The following is a 19,439-nucleotide window of genomic DNA, read 5'->3' as shown; positions in this document are numbered from 1 at the left end:
TTATAAGATTTCCCTTAAATGTACAGTATACATGAAATAAGATGTAGTCTAGGGTATTCACAGGTAATCTGTAGCCATTGCTACCAGAAATAATGGGTTATTCCCAGATGGCTGTTGTTGTAGTGCTTAACACTGGATATTGTTGAGCCAATGACAATTTTATTTATGATTTAATTTTAGCTGAGCATCTATCACTTTAAGCCAAATTTGACTACACTTAACTGATTTCATCCATTTTTTTTAGCCAGTGAGTCATTATTTTTAGCTCGCTGTTAATTGCCTTTAGCTAATTATTATTGGAGCTAACTCCCCAATACTTTTAGCAGACTATTCATTACTTTTAGCTAACTATTCATTACTTTTAGTAAACTATTTATTACTTTTATTTTGCTTTTCATCACTTTTAGCCAACTGTTCGTTGCTTTTAGCTAGCTATTCATTACTTTTAGCTGACTGTCTATTACTTTTAATAAGGTATTCATTACTTTTAGCAAGCTATTCATTACGCTCAGCTTAGTTTTTATTGCTTTCAGTTAACCTTTCATTACTTTCAGATGGCATTATTACTTTTAACTAGCTATTAACTGCTTTTATCTAACAGTCTACCACCTATTAGCTGACTATTCATCACTTTTAGAAAACTATTAATTTCTTTTAAAGAACTCTTGGTCACTTTTAGTTAACTGTTTGTTACTTGTAGCTAACTATTTCTTTCATTATCTCTTCATTACTTTTAGTGAACTGTAGTTTATCTTCGACTCTTTGTTGTCCTTCATGCGTTTACAGTGGGTACAGAAAGTATTCAGACCCCTTGAAATTTGTCACTCTCTGTGTCATTGCAGCCATTTGCCAAAATCAAAAAAGTCCATTTTATTTCTCATTAATGTACACTCAGCACCCCATCTTGACAGAAAAAACAGAAATGTAGAAATTTGTGCAAATTTATTAAAAAAGAAAAACTGAAATATCACATGGTTAGAAGTATTCAGAGCCTTTGCAGCGACATTCATATTTACTCACATGCTGTCCATTTCTTCTGATCCTCCTCGAGATGGTTCTGCTGCTTTATTGGAGTCCAGCTGTGTTTAATTAAACTGACTGGACTTGATTAGGAAAGGCACACACCTGTCTATATAAGACCTTACAGCTCACAGTGCATGTCAGAGCAAATGACAATCATGAGGTGGAAGGAACTGCCCAAGGAGCTCAGAGACAGAATTGTGGCAAGGCACAGATCTGGCCAAGGTTATAAAAGAATTTCTGCAGCACTCAAGGTTCCTAAGAGCACAGTGGCCTCCATAATCCTCAGATGGAAGAAGTTTGGGACGACCACAACTCTTCCTAGACCTGGCCGTCCAGCCAAACTGAGCAACGGTGGGAGAAGAGCCTTGGTGAGAGAGGTAAAGAAGAACCCAAAGATCACTGTGGCTGAGCTCCAGAGATGCAGTCGGGAGATAGGAGAAAGTTCCACAAAGTCAACTATCACTGCAGCCCTCCACCAGTCGGGGCTTTATGGCAGAGTGGCCCGACGGAAGCCTCTCCTCAGTGCAAGACACATGAAAGCCTGCACAGAGTTTGCCAAAAAACACATGAAGGACTCCCAGACTATGAGAAATAAGATTCTCTGGTCTGATGAGACCAAGATTGAACTTTTTGGTGTTAATTCTAAACGGTATGTGTGGAGAAAAGCAGGCACTGCTCATCACCTGCCCAATACAATCCCTACAGTGGAACATGGTGGTGGGAGCATCATGTTGTGGGGGTGTTCTTCAGCTGCAGGGACAGGATGACTGGTTGCAATTGAAGGAAGGATGAATGTGGCCAAGTACAGAGATATCCTGGAGGAAAACCTCTTCCAGAGTGGTCAGGACCTCAGACTGGGCCCAAGGTTCACCTTTCAACAGGACAATGACCCTAAGCACACAGCTAAAATAACAAAGGAGTGGCTTCAGAACAACTCTGTGACCGTTCTTGACTGGCCCAGCCAGAGCCCTGACCTAAACCCAATTGAGCATCTCTGGAGAGACCTCAAAATGACTGTCCACCAACGTTCACCATCCAACCTGACAGAACTGGAGAGGATCTGCAAGGAAGAATGGCAGAGGATCCCCAAATCCAGGTGTGAAAAACTTGTTGCGTCATTCCCAAGAAGACTCATGGCTGTACTAGCTGAAAAGGGTACTTCTACTCAATACTGAGCACAGGGTCTGAATACTTCTGACCATGTGATATTTCAGTTTTTCTTTTTTAATAAATTTGCAAAAATGTCTACATTTCTTTTTTTTTTCTGTCAAGATGGGGTGCTGAGTGTACATTAATGAAAAATAAAATGAACTTTTTTGATTTTGGTAAATGGCTGCAATGACAGAGAGAGTGAAAAATTTCAAGGCGTCTGAATACTTTCCGTACGCACTGTAGGTTTGACCGCACAAGGTGCGACAAGCTCAAGTTCTAGATGCAATCTCACCCAGACTACATAGTTTGTCTGCTTGTCTTTGAACTAACTGGTTTGTTTCCCTTAATTTACGATTTTTAAAATGCACATCCAGGTGTTGTGGTGATTTAATTCAGCTTGATTCATCCACTTGCTGCAGGTATGTGGATGTTATGGGTTCGAGGATGCATGATGTCTTTTGATTGCATGGCTGATGGCATTGCAGTCTACACAATATTCATTGCCATACACACACATCCACACTCTGATTTGTTGCAAGCCGTGACACATAAAGAAAGAGGCTTCAATCTCTGCCTGTGTTTTGAAGTTCGCTGCTCTGTATCTGTGTTGTGGTCACGGTCTGGTTGTCACCAGAAGTTTCAGACACCTGCCACAGATTTCACCCACCTAACTCTGTTTCTGTACAAACATAGTGGAGGTAGAACCCTCACCAGGTCCATGGAGGATTCAGTGTCTTTGTGTAAGTGATACTAAAGTACCTGCACAGAGGTTTATACCGATAAGAGCAGCTTGGGGGGCAAAGAACACCTGTCTTGTCATGTCCACAGGTGTGCAACATTTAACAACACTGACCTTTGTGTCAGTTAGTACACAGGTGTCCTGAACTCACTCCTTCTTTCCTCATCTACCGAACTTGACTGGGACATGAAGACACGGGCAGTACAAATTAACTAAAGAAATACAATATTCTTCTTCTCTGCTGCAGCCAGTAAGCAGCGGCATCCATAGATTTGCTAGATTTTCCAATTAAAATTGAAACTCTTTTAGAAGAACATTTATCAGCTGTAGCATTTGACGATTTGAGAATTTTAAAAAACATGTTTCATGTGCAAACAAGTAAAGGATAATCAAGTACAGTTTGCAGCAGCCCTGAAGCAGGGATTTATCCAAGTACTTTTGGTTTCGCACTTGTAGAACTTGCATTGTTCATAACTGTTTACATCTTTGATTCTCTCTCCCTTTTTTTGTCACACGCAGGCCTTCAGATAATCTTCAGTTCCCCTTCATATAAATTCCTGCCATGTTTTAAATGTGCTTATTTGATTTTGGCAGAATTAATTACACAAATAGAGGTTTAGAATATGCGACCCTAATGAGGACCAAGCGTTGTATAAATGATGGTTGGATGGATGTTTAGAATACTTTATCATGCAACTGTACAGTCAGTGTTTTGACATTGGTTTCACTACCATTTGGAGAAGGATGAATATGTCAGCCATGTAGTCTATTACTGTCTTTTATACAGCTAATATATATTACTTATAACTTACTTTTAACTGACTTTTTAGTACATTTAAGCTGTTTCAACCGTTAGTTTTGGATAACTCTTAATTACTTTTAGCTAACCAGTTTTTTTTACTTTTAGCTAACTATTACTTTTAGCTAATTCATCATTAATTTTAGCTAATTCTTCATTACTTTAGCTTGCTACTAAAGCTAACTCTACTTTTGGCGAACTGTTTATTACTTTTAGCGAACTGTTTTTTATTAGTTTTGGTGAACTTTGGCCTAATCAAAAACTAACTATTTGTTACTTTTAGGTGATTGTTTAATCCTTTTAACTAGCTTTTCATTGCTTTTAGTAAACTGTTAGTCTTTGCTAGCTATTCATTACTTTTAGCTTACTGTTTGTATTTTAGCTATTACTTTAGGCTAACTATGTTACTTTTAGGTAACTGTGTATTACTCTTAGCTAATTATTTCTTATTTTGAACTAACTATTCATGACTTTCTCTAACCAGTCATTAATTTTAGCTAAAACATTTCAGCCAGCATTTTTCCATCTGCTTGTACCATCCACTTTTTTGGTAGTCTTGATTGCCACACTCACTTATCAATTTTTCCTTTTTCTTTTTAAATCAAATTGTAATTTTGTTTTTTTGTTGTTTTTTTTCTAAAACTGTTTCGCCAGTTTTTCTCTGTACCCTGTTTGGTAAATTGCTCACTGTTTTATTTTAACATGGTAGACTACTACATCCAAGTGTGTATGTAGTTTACATGTCTCAGATTGAAGTGGTGTAACTTTATTTGTGTCAATATGTCGACTTTCTAATGTCTGTATTTATGCTTGTCAGTCTGGTTCGTGCCATTATGAAAACAGAGGTCTGTTGAAGCCCTTTGGAACAGAAATACTACAAATAAAGTCAAGTCATTGCTAAAGCTCTGTATTTTCTCTCCCTCTCTGCGTTTTTATTCTCTAGGTTGAAGGAGATTGATATGAGCGAGTACGATGGTGCGACATACGAGCGGTTTTCCAATGCTGTAAGAAGACAAGTTCAGTCACTTCGCATCATCCTGGACAGTTTACAGGTCAGATTCACTCCGAGTTTGTTCCTTGTTTGTAATGACAGCTTGAACTTGATCCACCCAAACTGTACATTCAAGTAAAGTGGTTCCTATTGGACAGTCTGTCCAGTTGTTGGGTCATAAGGATGTTAGATGACAATCGGTTGACCTAATGTGACCCCTCATTAGATCGGAAAATGGAGGCGTTGTCCCCCAGGAGAGCTCTGATTGGTTCACGTGAATGAAAATTGGGGAGCGGTGGTTAAAAATGCAGGATGTCTCCATTTCATTATTTTGGTTTCCACCTTCCTCCCTTTGTTCGAGTGTCTTGGGCGAGCGTCTCTGCTGCGTTTTCACGTGACGAGAGGAAAATCATGCAGCGGTGATTACAGAGCAGCGACACCGAGCCTTGCTTTATTATTCTGCCGTCCAGGTGTGAAGCTCTGTTTGCATGTGTTGTGGTGGGCGGCTGTTTGTGTGCGTGTGTTTGTGTTTTCCATCCAGGTGTTGTGCAGTGCAGCTTTGAACACTGGTTATTGTTTGTATTTGTCCTTGTAGCCTCGGGCTTGTGAAAATGATGGAGATTATACCGATCCCAGCAGGCGAGACGCTGTGAAGTCATGTTATTTTTTACCATACCTGAGGAGTGATTTAAGACGACTCACACACACACATGCACGACAAACCAGAACTGGCAAGCTTTCAATAAACTGATAGTGTATTGTTTCCATCTGCTGGAGTCTCCCCAAGGGAAAGCCCTCGACATTTATCTCTCAACAATGGACCGGCTTGCCAGATATAGACACCTGGGCACATATTGTCAAGCATTCTTAGAGTTTAAAATTAGTCCTAACCGGCCAAAAATTCACAGAGCAATTTATATTTGATTACACTGCATCGCCCCAGGAATTCTAGTGTTTTTCATAACTAAGCACATTACTCCTGCCAATATTTAGAAGAGCTGCAGAGATGTCCAAACTTGTTAGGAGTTCACAGGAAATCATGTAGAGCCGTCCCATACGAGGAGTGCCATATCTCAAACAGAGTTCTTTCAAAATTGGTGAAAAATACTGAAATTAAAGCTGAGATTTTATTGTAGTCAAGATATTTGGTCACATTCAATGACCTGAGCCTAAAAACAAAAACTTTGTGCAAATATTTATGATCCAGATTGTATTTCTGGAGTCTTTTGCACCAACATCTTTATTAAAAGATAATAATTATATCCGTTTGAGGCCGGCCTTGTGCAGTATGCGGTCATTTCATGAACAAACAAAGCACGTCTTTCCACAGAAAACTGTATCTGATGCAGCTTTGCAATACTAACACACTTAGGTCTGTCACAACAACATTTCAGCACCAATAAATCAGATTTTATTGAGCTTACAGTGCCCGAGATAATTCATTTTTCATCCCTTTCTCCTCCTCTTAGTTATGAAGTTATGGAAAAACAATGCTGACCAGCTTTGTTATGAGCTGTGTAAACAGTGTAATTAAAATATTTTCACTTAGATGAGTTCAAATTTAATCCTGTTTACATCCTGTATGTATATAATGTGCTATTGTCAGAGCATATATGGCGTTTGGTTAAATGTTGTCAGAAAATGTAAGCTATTTACCAGTTGTGTTGTCCTATTTTAAACATGCAACCTGTACATAAAAGTCAAACATCTCTGTGCACAGTTACATTCAGGTTCATTAACTGTAGGGACAGATAACTTTACTGATATCCCTCAAGAGAAAAGATTTGTTGTATTTATTGTGTGATTTAGGCACAACTGAAGACAGTATGTTGTATCTGTTGTTGCTGTTTATTAGATGATTCAAAGGTGACATTACTTACCAAGTTTCCTTAAATTATGATGAGTTCTTCTGGATTAATGAGGTATCACTGTGTCCGATCTGGTATCTTTTAAGTTCATGTGCACTCAGCATGAAACAATAACTACCTACATTTTCTAAATTGGCCATAAAGACTTCAAACTGCAGCCTAAAGCTAGAATATGCCGTAGTTTTTATTTTGTGGCTGAGTAGCAGCAAGGAGGTATTTCTTTATGCTGAAATTGGGTTCAGGAAGTTTGAGGATTAACTGTCTAGTTGTACACTGAATACAGAGTGTTCTTGTCCTTCAGTCCTTGTTAAACTTGAAGTGAATTTCTTAGGTAGGATTTGTGACTGCTTGAGAAGGACAGATCGCATCAGTTCAGATAAGATCTTTCTTTGGCCCTTAGAAGGAAACACTTTCTGCAGAAAGAAAGGAAAAATGCTTTTCACTGATTTGTAGAGTACACCAAAACACTGCACATCATCTTCACTGTGAAGCAGGGTGGTGGCAGCATCATGACGGGAAGCAAGGTGGTGGCAGCATCATGACGGGAAGCATGGTGGTGGCAGCATCATGATGTGAAGCATGGTGGTGGCAGCATCATGACGGGAAGCATGGTGGTGGCAGCATCATAATGTGGGAATGCATCCAGAAGCAGACCATGAAAGACTTGTGAAGGTAGAGGTTAAAATTAATTCAGAAAAGAGAAATCCTGTAGGACAACCTGATGGGTTTATGGGTCCCCCCTATATAGAGCCGGGTTCTGCTCGAGGTTTCTTCCCTGTTAAAAGGGTGTTTTCCTTGCCACTGTCGCCTTTGGGCTTGCTCTGGGGGTCAGGCATATGGGTTCTGTAAAGCGTCTTGAGACGATTTGACTGTAATTGACGCTATATAAATAAAATTGAATTGAATTGAATTGATGCAGTCTGCAAGAGAACTTCAACATGAGAGTAGATTTGTTTTCCAACAAGATATTGACCTGAAGTAAGTAGCCGAAGCTAAACAGAAATAGTTTAAAGACAACAAAGAGAATGTTCTGGAGTGGTTGAGGCAGAGCTTAGACCTCAATCCAACTGAGAATTTCCAGCTGGACTTGGAATAAAGCTGTTCACTCATGATCTCTGTGTAACCTGACAGAGTCTGAGCAGTTTTGTAAAGAAAAATGGGGTAAAATGGCCAAAAAGTGTGTAGATGTGCAGGTCTAATTGAGACCTAAAAACCCAGGTGAAATGCTGTAACAGCAGCCAAAGATGCAGCTACTAAATGGTGACTAAAATGGGATGAATCACTTATTGTCTGTTTTATTTTTTATTTATTTATTGACATTACTTTATACAAACCTGTTTTCACTTTGACATGAAAGAATCTTTTTCCAGTCTTGTTTCAAAATAAATTGACAATGATTCAGTGTGGAAAAGCAATAAAAGCAGAAAACGGTAGCCACTGTGTAACACATAAACATCTTCTACTTTTGCACTTGTTGCTTTTTGTTTATATTCCTTATCATAAATTATGTATACATTGTGTTCAGTAGCACAAAAACATGGCAAGTGTTACGTATGTCGCCGCTTATCAGCAATATGAAGTCATAAGACCTGCGGCTCACGTTGGCTAGTCTTTCTTCTTTTGTTTGCGCACACGTCAACTGTTACGTAAAGAAACTGTCAACACTTGAAACCAAATATCATCTCTGACTTAGCTGTGCGAGCCGGAGTGGGAGGGGAGTGGGGCTTTGTGTTCCTTCTTTTGTTTGACAGCTTTTATCTAAAGGAGACCTCCTTCCTTTCGAGAGAAAACCGAGTACAGGAGAGAGTGATGTAGCTCTTCCTCTTCTTCCACATCAGAAAGTGGTGGAGTGTTTGTCCCAAAAGACGGGTTCAAAGCATGCTCCTGTCGAGCGGTCATGGGTGGGAGGAAAGGTGCTGCCCTGAGCTCCTATTTAGCATGACCAAAATGTAAATCTGTCACGCAGTCTGTAATGTGTTTGGATGTTTCACAGTCTGCTGCCTCTGAAAACTCCGCCAAAACCCAAATGGTCTTTCCCCAGACACATTTTTAAACGTGTTTATTTATTCAGCTGACAGGGAGATAACATGTATCTTGTGTTGCAGGCTAAAGGGAAGGAGCGGCAGTGGCTAAAGAACCAGGCGCTGGGTGAACTGGACGATGCTAAAATCATTGATGGGCTAACCGGAGAGAAGACTGTATATAAACGCAGAGGAGAGCAGGACCCAGAGGTGTGTGGTGGTTGCTGTAGATATTCAAAACAACTTTTCTTTATTTTATCAGCCACACCTTGCACACTCCCAGACTCGCACACATAATTTTGACCTTTATCTGTCAGATGGTACATTCCAGCGGTGTGTCCGAGATGATCGTGTTTCTGCTCGAGCTCACACACGGTTTCCAGTTGTTTCTTGTGCTGTCATGTATGAGCCCGCAGCGCAGAGATAGTTCCCACAGTAATCACACAAACACACACTAACCATAATATGCATGGTTTTCTAACGTATTTAGCTCCAAGTGTTGCATATTTTTGGTCTGGCCTGAAGGTCCGCATTGAAGTAATTGCACCCAGTTTTGAAATCCTGGCCTTGTGTCGAATGTTATTTTAAGAAAGCTAAACCAGACTCGCTTTCCAAAGTAGGTGTTTTACTCGCGCTTAGTCATTAGTTGCTGCTGATTTTCTTCTAAATTGTTGTGTTTTTGTGTTTGTTACCTTGCTTGTTTACAGCCGGGCAGTCCTCAGCAGAAGCCCAAACGTTTGCGTGTGTTGGCGGACGTTTCGGGCAGCATGTACCGCTTCAACGGCGTGGACGGCCGGCTGGAGCGCTCCATGGAGGCTGTTTGTATGGTCATGGAGGCTCTGGAGAGCTATGAGCACAAGTTCAAGGTGAGGATACTGATTCGCTGTGGGACCTCAACCCACCTCTGCCATCTGAGTGACTGTTCCTCAATGTGTCAGGCGATGGATAGCAGCCGTGTATGCATTATTTGCCTCGTAAAAAATGTGAGGTGAAGGTTCAGGTCCCATATTTTGCACCTTTACAGCAATTTGACAAATGTCTCTTTCAACTCAAAATGCCTGAGCGATTATTTTATGTGAAAATATCTCTAAATTCTCAGCACAGCTGTTGTTTTTAGCTTAGGCCTTCGGTCAAACGATGTTGCAGTTATAAAATCAGTATTGCTGCTACATCAGCTGAGTTTCGGTTGCACTGAAACAAAAGATAAGACAACCGTAAACAATCCAGTTCTTGTTTATTGGTTACAAATTTAGGTTTATGTTACCGTTTCCACAGAGTTCTGACCTGCTAATGTTAATGTTAGCTACATTAGTGCACAACATGCTAACACAAAGGATTTTCCTATGGTTGTGGAGACATTACCTTCAAAAACACAAGTATTCCTCTCGGTGTTCAGTTTCTCGGATGCTAAAAGTGCATGAAGATTAGTTAACAAGCCAACTTCATTAAGTAACATCAACTAATGCAAAAATTTTAGTTTATATTGCGCAAAGTAATAGATTGATTATTATGTCAACCCAACCCATCAAAATGTTGTTGCAACTTAAAAGTTTTGGTCTAAATCACTGAACTTTTATAAACCATTCATTTAATTTAATAGTGGGCATAGGCCCCTTAAATTGCTTTTTCAAGTGCAGTAACAGGCTTCAAGTAGCCATAAAATAAATATAAATAACCAGCCAAACCTCTGTTTCTGGGCTGAAATTCATTTCACATTAGCAATATGAGGCTTTATTTACACAGTTCCGGGGTCAATAAACTTTCCCCCCTTGCGGTCTAATGAATCAAAACATATTGAGGTCGCAGTGTTAATCCAGGTCGTCAACTTGTCTAGTTTTTCATGTAGCACAGTTGTTGTTGGCCGACACCTTTAATGGAAAATGAGGAGTCGGTATCGGCCAGGGGAGTCGAATCATGATGGAAGGATAGATGAGGTGAACGAGAGGACGGCTGGGAGACATGTGTGGGCAGAAACGTTGACGGGAGACAGACTTCTTGGCCCCTGAGTGACACTTAACCCAACCTAATACTGATCACATATCACACACACACATTTCCACATCACATGTCAGTCTGAGTGCACTCTTTGCATAACACAACTTACATAAAAGTGCATCTGATAACACACACACACACACACACACACACACTCCTTCATGCCACCTGCAGTCCTACGTTGTGTGTGTGTCTTAGACTGACACACATTTATTAATGGTCTGAGGTCAGATTTCTGTTTGAAACCGTGATTGTAAATAGAGGTGGCTTGATGCAACTTTACTCTTAAGAATTTGTCACTTTATAGTTTCATGCTCTATTTATTTTTCACCCCGCAGGCCCAACTCACATGTCCAATAAAAACTTACATTTTAGTGATTTTAAATTGTTTTTTAAATTGGATTTAAGGATTTCTCGACTTCTAGTATATGAATGGCAACAAAAAAAGGTAAATGTGCTGCTTGGAAAAGGTACAAAAAATGCTTCCTACCCAGCAACAGTGATAGCGACGGATGAGACACACAGTCGCATATTTCTGACCACGACAGACATAGCTGCTCTTAATAGAAGTAGCCCATATACAAAATACCTGGGTCCTGAAATAGCTGGCTGTAGTCCACAGAGCCAGACTGACCCGGGTTTATGTAAGTCCCTTATGATGGATGGTCTATGGGAGGCATGCATGCGTCTGGCAGGGTTAGCATACTGTAGTGGGTTCTGTTTAGAGCAAGAATTGCCTTGTATAAGTTACGATCTGAAGTTTCCGCACCATCACACCTGCGTCTTTACACTTCATTCAAAGGGCTATTCTAGGTGCTGTATGAGGATGTTACTATGTGGGTTTACATAAATGTCTGGGTTGTGTAACAATTAAAATATTGACATGTCTTCTGTTGTCTTAAACTGTTTTCTCTACGCAGTACGACATCGTGGGACACTCGGGTGACGGCTACGACATCGAGTTGGTCTCAGCAAACAACGCCCCCAAGAATAACAAACAGAGGCTCAAAGTCCTCAGGGTACAGATTCATTAGCAATCCACTCATGTCTTGTTATATGCCAGTTATGCCCACTTCAGACTAAAACAGGGGTTTGTCTTTTTCTGGCCTTTCTTTCAAAAGTGTTTTCAAAGGTAGCTGAATGTGCGAGGGCTGATCATAAAATTTAGAGCCCGTGCCTAAAAAAATCAAAAACTGTGGCCGCCATCACCAAGTAGCCTCTTTGTGTAGTGACACTCTGCTCCCAGTGCTCCTGCAACACCTATAATGCTCACAGGAAGTCCCCTTTTGCAAAAACTGCCCTATTTGTGAATGCAATGAGACCCATGACCTTTGAACTTGAATTTCAAGAGGTCGCTGAGAGCCCAATCTGCTGAAAAGGGCAGGTGAGGCATAGGGCCACGATTGTGTTGTGTCCAAAAAAAAACCTGCATGTACTCAAAAGTCAATGCTGTGACTGGTTGTGCAGCATTTTTTAGCATCCACATGATATTGCATCACAGCTGAAGTTGTTTGTGTAAAATTTTCTCCTCAAGATGTCACAGTAAAACTTTGTGTTGGCAGTCCAACCCTGAGGGACAAATTCACGATGCATAAACCACATTAGTGTCAAACAAAACAAGGAGCATGTTTGTGAGGTCTACGCTGAAAACTGCTGCTTCTTCTCTTTATTTGTTGACGTCATTTTTGTGATTGGTTGTAAGATCTTGTTTTAAATGCAGCCAAACACTTGATTCATTTCTAATTTGAGAATTAAGTGACTGTCATCTCTCTACCCCACCTCAAATATTCTACTAGAAAGTGAATGCAGTAGACAGGAGGAGATATCTGGCAAATCTTCTGTAATAAAATGTAGCTCTCTAAACCAACAAGGGTTCATCTGCAAAGCTTTGATCAAAAGAAAACACACGACAGATTGCACATTCTGTAATGCAACACCGACTCAAGACGGCAGGGACCAGATCAGCCGAGGTACACTAAGTATAAGGGAATCTAGCTAGCTAGCTAATGTTAGCAATCTGCCTCTGCACAAAAACATTTTATTGTATGTATACCTGCTCTTAACTTGATCTTAACCCTGCAAAGTCTTGGTACACTCTGGTCCTGCTCTCGGTTTAAATGGTTATGATCCCAACAGTATCTAGATGTATCAAGCCATGCTGATAGTTTAGACTTGTTTTGCTATCATTTCTACAAAGAACTCATCTTCAGAAGTACAACTCCATGTTTGTGTCAGTTTCAGTTGATATCAAGTTTCAAAAATGAAGAACACCTTGGGGTGCAGATCTCTGCAGCTTCATCTCACAAATATCTGTTGTATCTGCCCGTCCCGTAGACCATGCACGCCCACTCTCAGTTCTGCATGAGTGGCGACTACACTCTGGAGGGGACGGCGTTCAGCATCAAGGAGCTAGCTCAGGAAGAGGCAGACGAACACTTTGTGGTGGTGTTGAGCGACGCCAACCTGGAGCGCTACGGCATCCGGCCTGAACTGTTCGCCCAAGTCCTGACGTCCGACCCGCAGGTCAACGCCTTTGCCATCTTCATCGGATCCCTGGGCGATCAGGCTGATAGGTGAGGAGTCATGAACAGGGAATTAGAACTACAAACAGTTATAGACAAAGACGTCTGCAGGTTGAGGTACAGGCTCAAAAAGGGTTGCAGGCTCAACCTGCAACCCTTTTTTTGCAAAGGTTTTTTTGTTCCATGTCAGGGGGAGGTTTTTTGTTCCTTCCTGCTGTCACTGAGTGTTTGGTTGAAAGGAATCCAAAGGAAACTTGTTGGGTTTCTCTGTTTACACTTTCAAGATCTTCACCGTACTTTGTGAGGTGCTCTGAGATGTTGTGAATTGAAAAGATGCCAGAAAGAGAAGAAAAGGTAGTAAGGGGAGGGCAGGTAGTAATGAAAGAGGAGCAGGAAAATGGATGGAGGAATACAAAGAACTCGTAATAAAGTAGTGATTGAGTCAATTTAAAAGATCCTGCAGAAGACCCTCTCCTCAAAGTTAATCTTGACTGCAGTCAGTCATCCAAAGCCAATAAAGACAAACTAGACTTCAAAGTTAAGTGGAACACTGACCGAAGCTGAGGCAGACTCATGTTCCTGCCTGCTGCTCACCCTGCTCACCTTTGTTGTCCCGTCTCGGATTAAGTCCTCAGCTTTGCAGGCAGAACAAAAGAGGGGTAAGTGCCGCCTTAAGTCCGATCCTCCCTCCCATTGACGTGCAGCTCCAGGCTTCTAGTGTAGCTTCAAGACAAACTTACATCCTCTCTGCTGAGGCTCTTGGGCCTTTAAAGGCTTTGAAAGCCACTGGCCTTGTGGTTAGAATGCAGCTGAAGGTCCTTCAACGACAGTGACCTGTTTTGAACTTTGCTCTGTGACTGAGGAGAGCAGGAAGAGCAAGAAAGAAACTAAAGAGTGAAAGCAAAGAAAGAGAAACAGGGATTACTCTTTAACTCAAGGTCAGTTAACTCAAAATTCAAAGACAGTTAATGTCAGAATGGAGTTACTGGACCAAAAGTAATACATCAGCCTGTCCTAGGAGCATGCAAACATGAGAATGTAATCATGAAAAGATGTAGAGGTATGTAATTTTACATTTGGACATTTTTTTCTATTTATTTTAACTGACTTTTGTTGTTTGTGTCTTGACTTTGATTATAAGTCTTTGAACTCAAAGTAATTTCTGGGTGCTTTCTCACTCTAGTCACGTTTTCCTTCACTGTGGGCTCATTGTTCACTGCAACACAAAGTGTTGCACCTCTATGGAGACAGAACAACCATGATTTGAAGTAGATGAAACTCAAAAATGTCTGTTGTCTAATATGAAAAAGTTAGAATCACATAAATCACTTGAAAAAGAAAAACACAAAAGTTGCATTTCTTTGATATATTTTGTAATTTTTAAAAAAAAGTTAAAATGTCAAAAAATTTTGCCCATAAGTGTTACCAATACTTGATAAAAGGTAACTATAAACAGTAGATATTTTATTGTTTGCATTCTTAATTTGTCTTCTCTCTGCTCTGTGTAAACACTCCCTGCAGTTCATCCAACAACATCCCTCAGTTTCTGTAATGTGACTGTTGGTTGCAGCTAAATCACTCATGACTTTATGGTTGCAATGAGAAGCACAGATTTTTTTATTTTTTGTGGAATGTGATTAGTGAAAACAGGTTATTTTTGGTGAATTTTTAAATGAGACGTCGAATAAAATTATTTGACATGAAATCACTTCAACAACCAAAAAGAAAAGTCCAGTTATCATCGGCTGAAGCTCCTACAAGTTCAAATGTGACAATTTTATCTGTTTTTCTGTTTCTGGCTCTGAATAATGATTCAATTTTGGGCATATGTTTAAAAAAAACACATACTTTTGAAACTCTTGGCCGGTTTAGGGGTTGTGAGGGTTAAGGATTTCAAAAAGTAGAATTGCATAAGCACATCCGAGGGTATAAGTGATTAAAATTCAGCGGAAGCAGCTGAGTTGTTTTGTTCCTTTCATGCGCAGCCCCTTTCATTCACACACTGTACTCTTTCAGAGGAAATGTCAAGAACCAATTCACACAGCCTACAAGCACTCGGTCCGTCTTTTTATTTTGGGAAATGAAGCTAATCCTAAAGTTCAGTTCCTCTGTTTAACCCCAAACTTGTATCTTTTTTTGTTGTTGTTGCTGTTTCAGACTCCAAAAGACGCTTCCAGCTGGGAGATCCTTTGTTGCCATGGATACCAAGCAGATCCCCCAAATACTGCAGCAGATCTTCACATCCACAATGCTGTCCAGTGCCTGAAACACACACACAAGCGTTTGTTTCTTATCTAACACACTCAAAACCTCAAAATTCGTCAGTCTTTGGCAGTGACTTATCAAGATGTGTCCTTTCAGGAGAACTCTGGTTGATCTCATCCTGGTGTGTTTCCTATTAATATGACTAACAAGGCTGGAAGTGTCCTGCAGACTTTGCTCTCTTTGTCTTTGTTGTAGACATTCAGGGCAAACGAGGAGTCACACAGAACAGCATGTGAAATGCATTTATCAGGGCTGGTTAGCAGCAGCAGCTAGCCTGCAGCTTCTCAAAGAAAACTGATTATTACATGAATCATTTTAATATTTCTTTTCAATCTGACTGACGTTAAACAGAGAAATTAGCAACCTAGAAGAAGCATTTTGCATTAGAGATACACCACTTTGTTTCCATGTGAGAGTCGGACTTTTACTGTGAAAACCTCAATGTGTCCACACATGAGAAGAATCTAGCTGTAGAACTAAGACTGGAGATGATGTTTGACCGTCCCAACGTCAACTGGAAGAAAAGACCATCGGCTTTTCATCCAGAGAAAGCTAGTACAGTTAGAAAAATGTCAGGCTGTCCAACCCGAAAACAAAAGATGATTCTTGTAAAAAACAATCCACCTTCTTTGGAAAGATACAGGGATCTCATGCTAAATTATCATCAGTTATCAAGTTAGCGTGACTCTGATGGTTCGTGTCCACAGGAGTCGTCATTTCAACGTTTCCTATTGATTGTAAGCGATCGTTCAATGCGTTCTTCGAGCATCATTTCCAGACATAGCTCCTGTTCCTCATTAGCATAAAGTTTAGATCTGGTCTACTTTATGCTAATCAGGGGCACATAGCATGACTCGACCCCTCTGGAAACTCTTGAAAAGCTTTTAGAAGTCTGTGTTCAATTGCATTTCAAAGTAGTGCACAGGATTCGTTATTCAGTGCTTCCTGTTTAATATCTATGTACACATCCGTGCAGTGCGTCCTGGTAGCGTCATGGTGCATTTCCAGACATGTTTCCTCTTCCTCATTTGCATAAAATTGAGTCTTAGGCAACTTTATGCTAATCAGGGGCGTCTAGCATGACTCAGCTCATCTAAAAAGTACAATTGTTGATCAAAAAGTTCAGAATGTGTGTGCAGTGATACTCTGCTCACAGAGCTCCTGCAACGCCTGGATGTCCAGTTATGTAAAAATGCAAAGTTCTATCTGTGGTGAGCTGAATCTTCTAAACTGTGTCCAAACAGCAACTGTTTTCCTTGAATTTAATTTTGGGAAAGAGGAAGAAGAAATCACAGGGGCCCACAAATAGTGAGCAGAGCAGGTGGAGAAGGTATAATCACCACACTTTGACCCAGCTTTGGCATTATTTTTCACTTTAAATGCTTTAAGAAGTATATTTTAGTGAGCTTTCCCCAAAGAAGCTGTTGTGTTGGTCAGATCTGAAACCCAGAAACAGACAGCTGGTGAAGGCGTCCTTCAGTCAGGTGCAGAAAGTGTTGGGTGTCCAGAAATGCTGCCGTGGCTACGTACCGTTAGAGCCACAATAGCCCTAATAACTGCAAACATTTCAGGTTGAAATCCAGCAGAATTCTCCTTTAATTTGCCTTCTGTATCAGAACTCATGACCCTATCAGATCTGGAGACTGGAAACAAGGCTGTATTTATTAAAGCCTACGGCCCGTTGCCAGCATGTGACGGTGTTGCGTTAGCGTGACAGAGCTAACTCATGTTTTGCAGCTAGGTACGGTCATCCTGTGATGTTGTGCGGCGTGACTACAGTGGTTGTGTTATTATAAAACGCCTGGAGCCAGACCCCGACCCCATGTGGGGATCAAACACTCAAACGTAACCTGTTGTTGTTTTTAATTGTGTTTTCCAGCGAGGTGACGCACACAGACTTTGGCCTATTTCTGGTCGACAGAAACTCGGTGGGAGGTGGAGGGCGGGGGAAGGGTCGCGAACTTGACACAGCCCCACTTATTTTGGATTTCCTCCTCGTTCATCGTGTGTCACACAAAAACGCGCCGACACTCGCAGGAAGGGTGGCACGAACGCGGCCCTCTGGCACTTCAATGAGCCCGGCGGATAGAACTCGGCTCCTGAGGAATGCCGGGACTGTGACCGGGGAATTTCCCACCTGACTGCACACGCTCTTTAAAGGCCGCCGCTGTTGCACAACCCCCTGCTGTGTGAGTCCATGTGTGTGTTCTCTACAGCATCTATGTCAACACGCACAAGCCCTTTTCCTTCCTGGCTGCCAGACTTCTGGAGTCTCGGATCAACCTTCGTCCCACTCTTCATGCTCTTTCCCCTACACTTACAGCCACTGCGATCCAAATCACTACAGAAATCTTACTTGTTCATGCTTAGAGATCAACTAAACATATCAGTATCTATCCCTGGTTACCACTATTCTGCGCTGATGGGATCAATACAGCCATCTATCAGTCTGTATTGATCCCACTGTGTCAGACGGATGTCCTTGTTTTCTATTAACCCACTTTAATCTCCTCTCTATCACAGATCAAAGTTCTATTTGGACGACATTTAAAAATGTGTATAGCAGCACATTAACACACTTTGAATATAGTTAGGACTATTTAATTGTACAATGTTGTGAATTTATCGTGTGATAAATTGTAAAAGTAATGTACAAAATTCTAATAAATCATATTAACGACACTTGCAAGTGGTTTATTTAAGCGTATTGTACGGACAGAAAAGCAATAGAAACAGGAACCAGGTTAAAAACGTGAGTTCAATTTGTAAATGAGACTCTCTTTGGTGAAAATCCCATGTTTTACCCTGTTCACATGTCCATAATGTGTTTTTTATTTGCTAGAAGATGCATCATGAGTGAAACACGCAGTCAAAAACATGTTTTGGTGTTTCTACCTCAAACCTGCAGTGTACTAATAACAGTCACAAAAACACAGATTCAGACTTCCTAGGTTTCATATGTCACAAACCTGAAGAACCAATCCTGGTGGAGCTTTCTGTGTCATTCTTCTTCAGAATCAGTTTCTGGTTGAAATATGTAAGGCTGAATTACTTTAATATTACAACTTGACATTGTGTAAAGTAGTTTTAAAGTGTTCAAGTCGGTGAGTTGCTGTGCTTGAGCTGCATTGACGGGATTATTTTCATTGAAAAAAGTGTAAATTAGGAACTTTGATTTACAGAGACAAGCTTTTTAGAGGTTTATTCAACAACAGCAAGAGGGAGTTCAGGAGAACTAAGTTCAAACAAAGCTATTGTGTTTGGGAAAGTTTGGCAAAGATGATTTAATTGGATGATAACACCTGAAATGGGTGTAAAAGTAGTTGTTGTGAGGGTCTAAGAGACCTTGAGGAGTTGTGAAATGTACCTATTTGACAACATACATGGCGTAATACATGGGTTATTACCTGATGAATCACATAGATAAGAAACAACTATCTCCTGATTTTATTTGTCCAATTTTGCTTTTTTTAAATAGACTTCATGTATTTAAACGGTTGTTTGACACTAAAAACTCAGTGGGTTCTATGAAAAATAAGTACAGTCACAAATTATTCTCATTATTCTTAGCACCTTTGCATCCTACCTCTGAGCCCCAAAACCTGCTTAAAAGCCATATTATTTTTTTAAAAATCGCAAAAGTACACCATTTAGTGGAGTGAAGAATCATGAAACTTTAAACTTTCCGACTGTCCTTGACCTAATTTCTTTATTTTATTTTCCTTTATTTAATCAGGAAGTCCCGTTGAGATGAGAAATCTCATCTACCAGGGAGACCAGGCCAAGGTAACCGCCATACAAAATGTAAAAATTATATAAAACAGATACATGATACACAAATAAACAGTAAAACCAGATTGGTAGCTATTCCAGGACGTGAACTCTCAAGAAAAACAGTGGCATGCATATGTGGCATGCAGTTCTGCTGGAAAATTCACCTAATTTCAGTTTAAAATTACAATATTTCATCCAAAATCACTTTATTTGACATGTGGCAAAATAAAAATTGCTAAATATACCGTTTGCTCTAACCAGATCCTGTAAAAAAAAAAATCTCATCTACT

At 40.4% G+C, this 19,439-nt stretch overlaps 1 protein-coding gene across 1 annotated transcript in view; it reads left to right on the top strand.

Annotated features, from left to right (window-relative positions):
- Positions 1-18,057, top strand: part of vwa8 (von Willebrand factor A domain containing 8) — a 158,199-nt gene extending 140,142 nt beyond the window's left edge. Inside the window, 6 exon segments of the mRNA XM_051959410.1 lie at positions 4,657-4,765; positions 8,678-8,803; positions 9,301-9,459; positions 11,509-11,607; positions 12,923-13,161; positions 15,268-18,057. Coding sequence (XP_051815370.1) covers positions 4,657-4,765; positions 8,678-8,803; positions 9,301-9,459; positions 11,509-11,607; positions 12,923-13,161; positions 15,268-15,376 — 841 coding nt within the window. The 3' untranslated portion in view covers positions 15,377-18,057.
- The last annotated feature ends 1,382 nt before the right edge of the window (positions 18,058-19,439 follow it).

The sequence above is a fragment of the Acanthochromis polyacanthus genome, chromosome 14 (genome assembly GCF_021347895.1).
Source record: "Acanthochromis polyacanthus isolate Apoly-LR-REF ecotype Palm Island chromosome 14, KAUST_Apoly_ChrSc, whole genome shotgun sequence".
NCBI classification, from domain to species: Eukaryota; Metazoa; Chordata; class Actinopteri; family Pomacentridae; genus Acanthochromis; species Acanthochromis polyacanthus.
The sequence above is the reverse complement of the archived record's forward strand: the minus strand, read 5'-3'. Positions and strand labels throughout refer to the sequence as shown.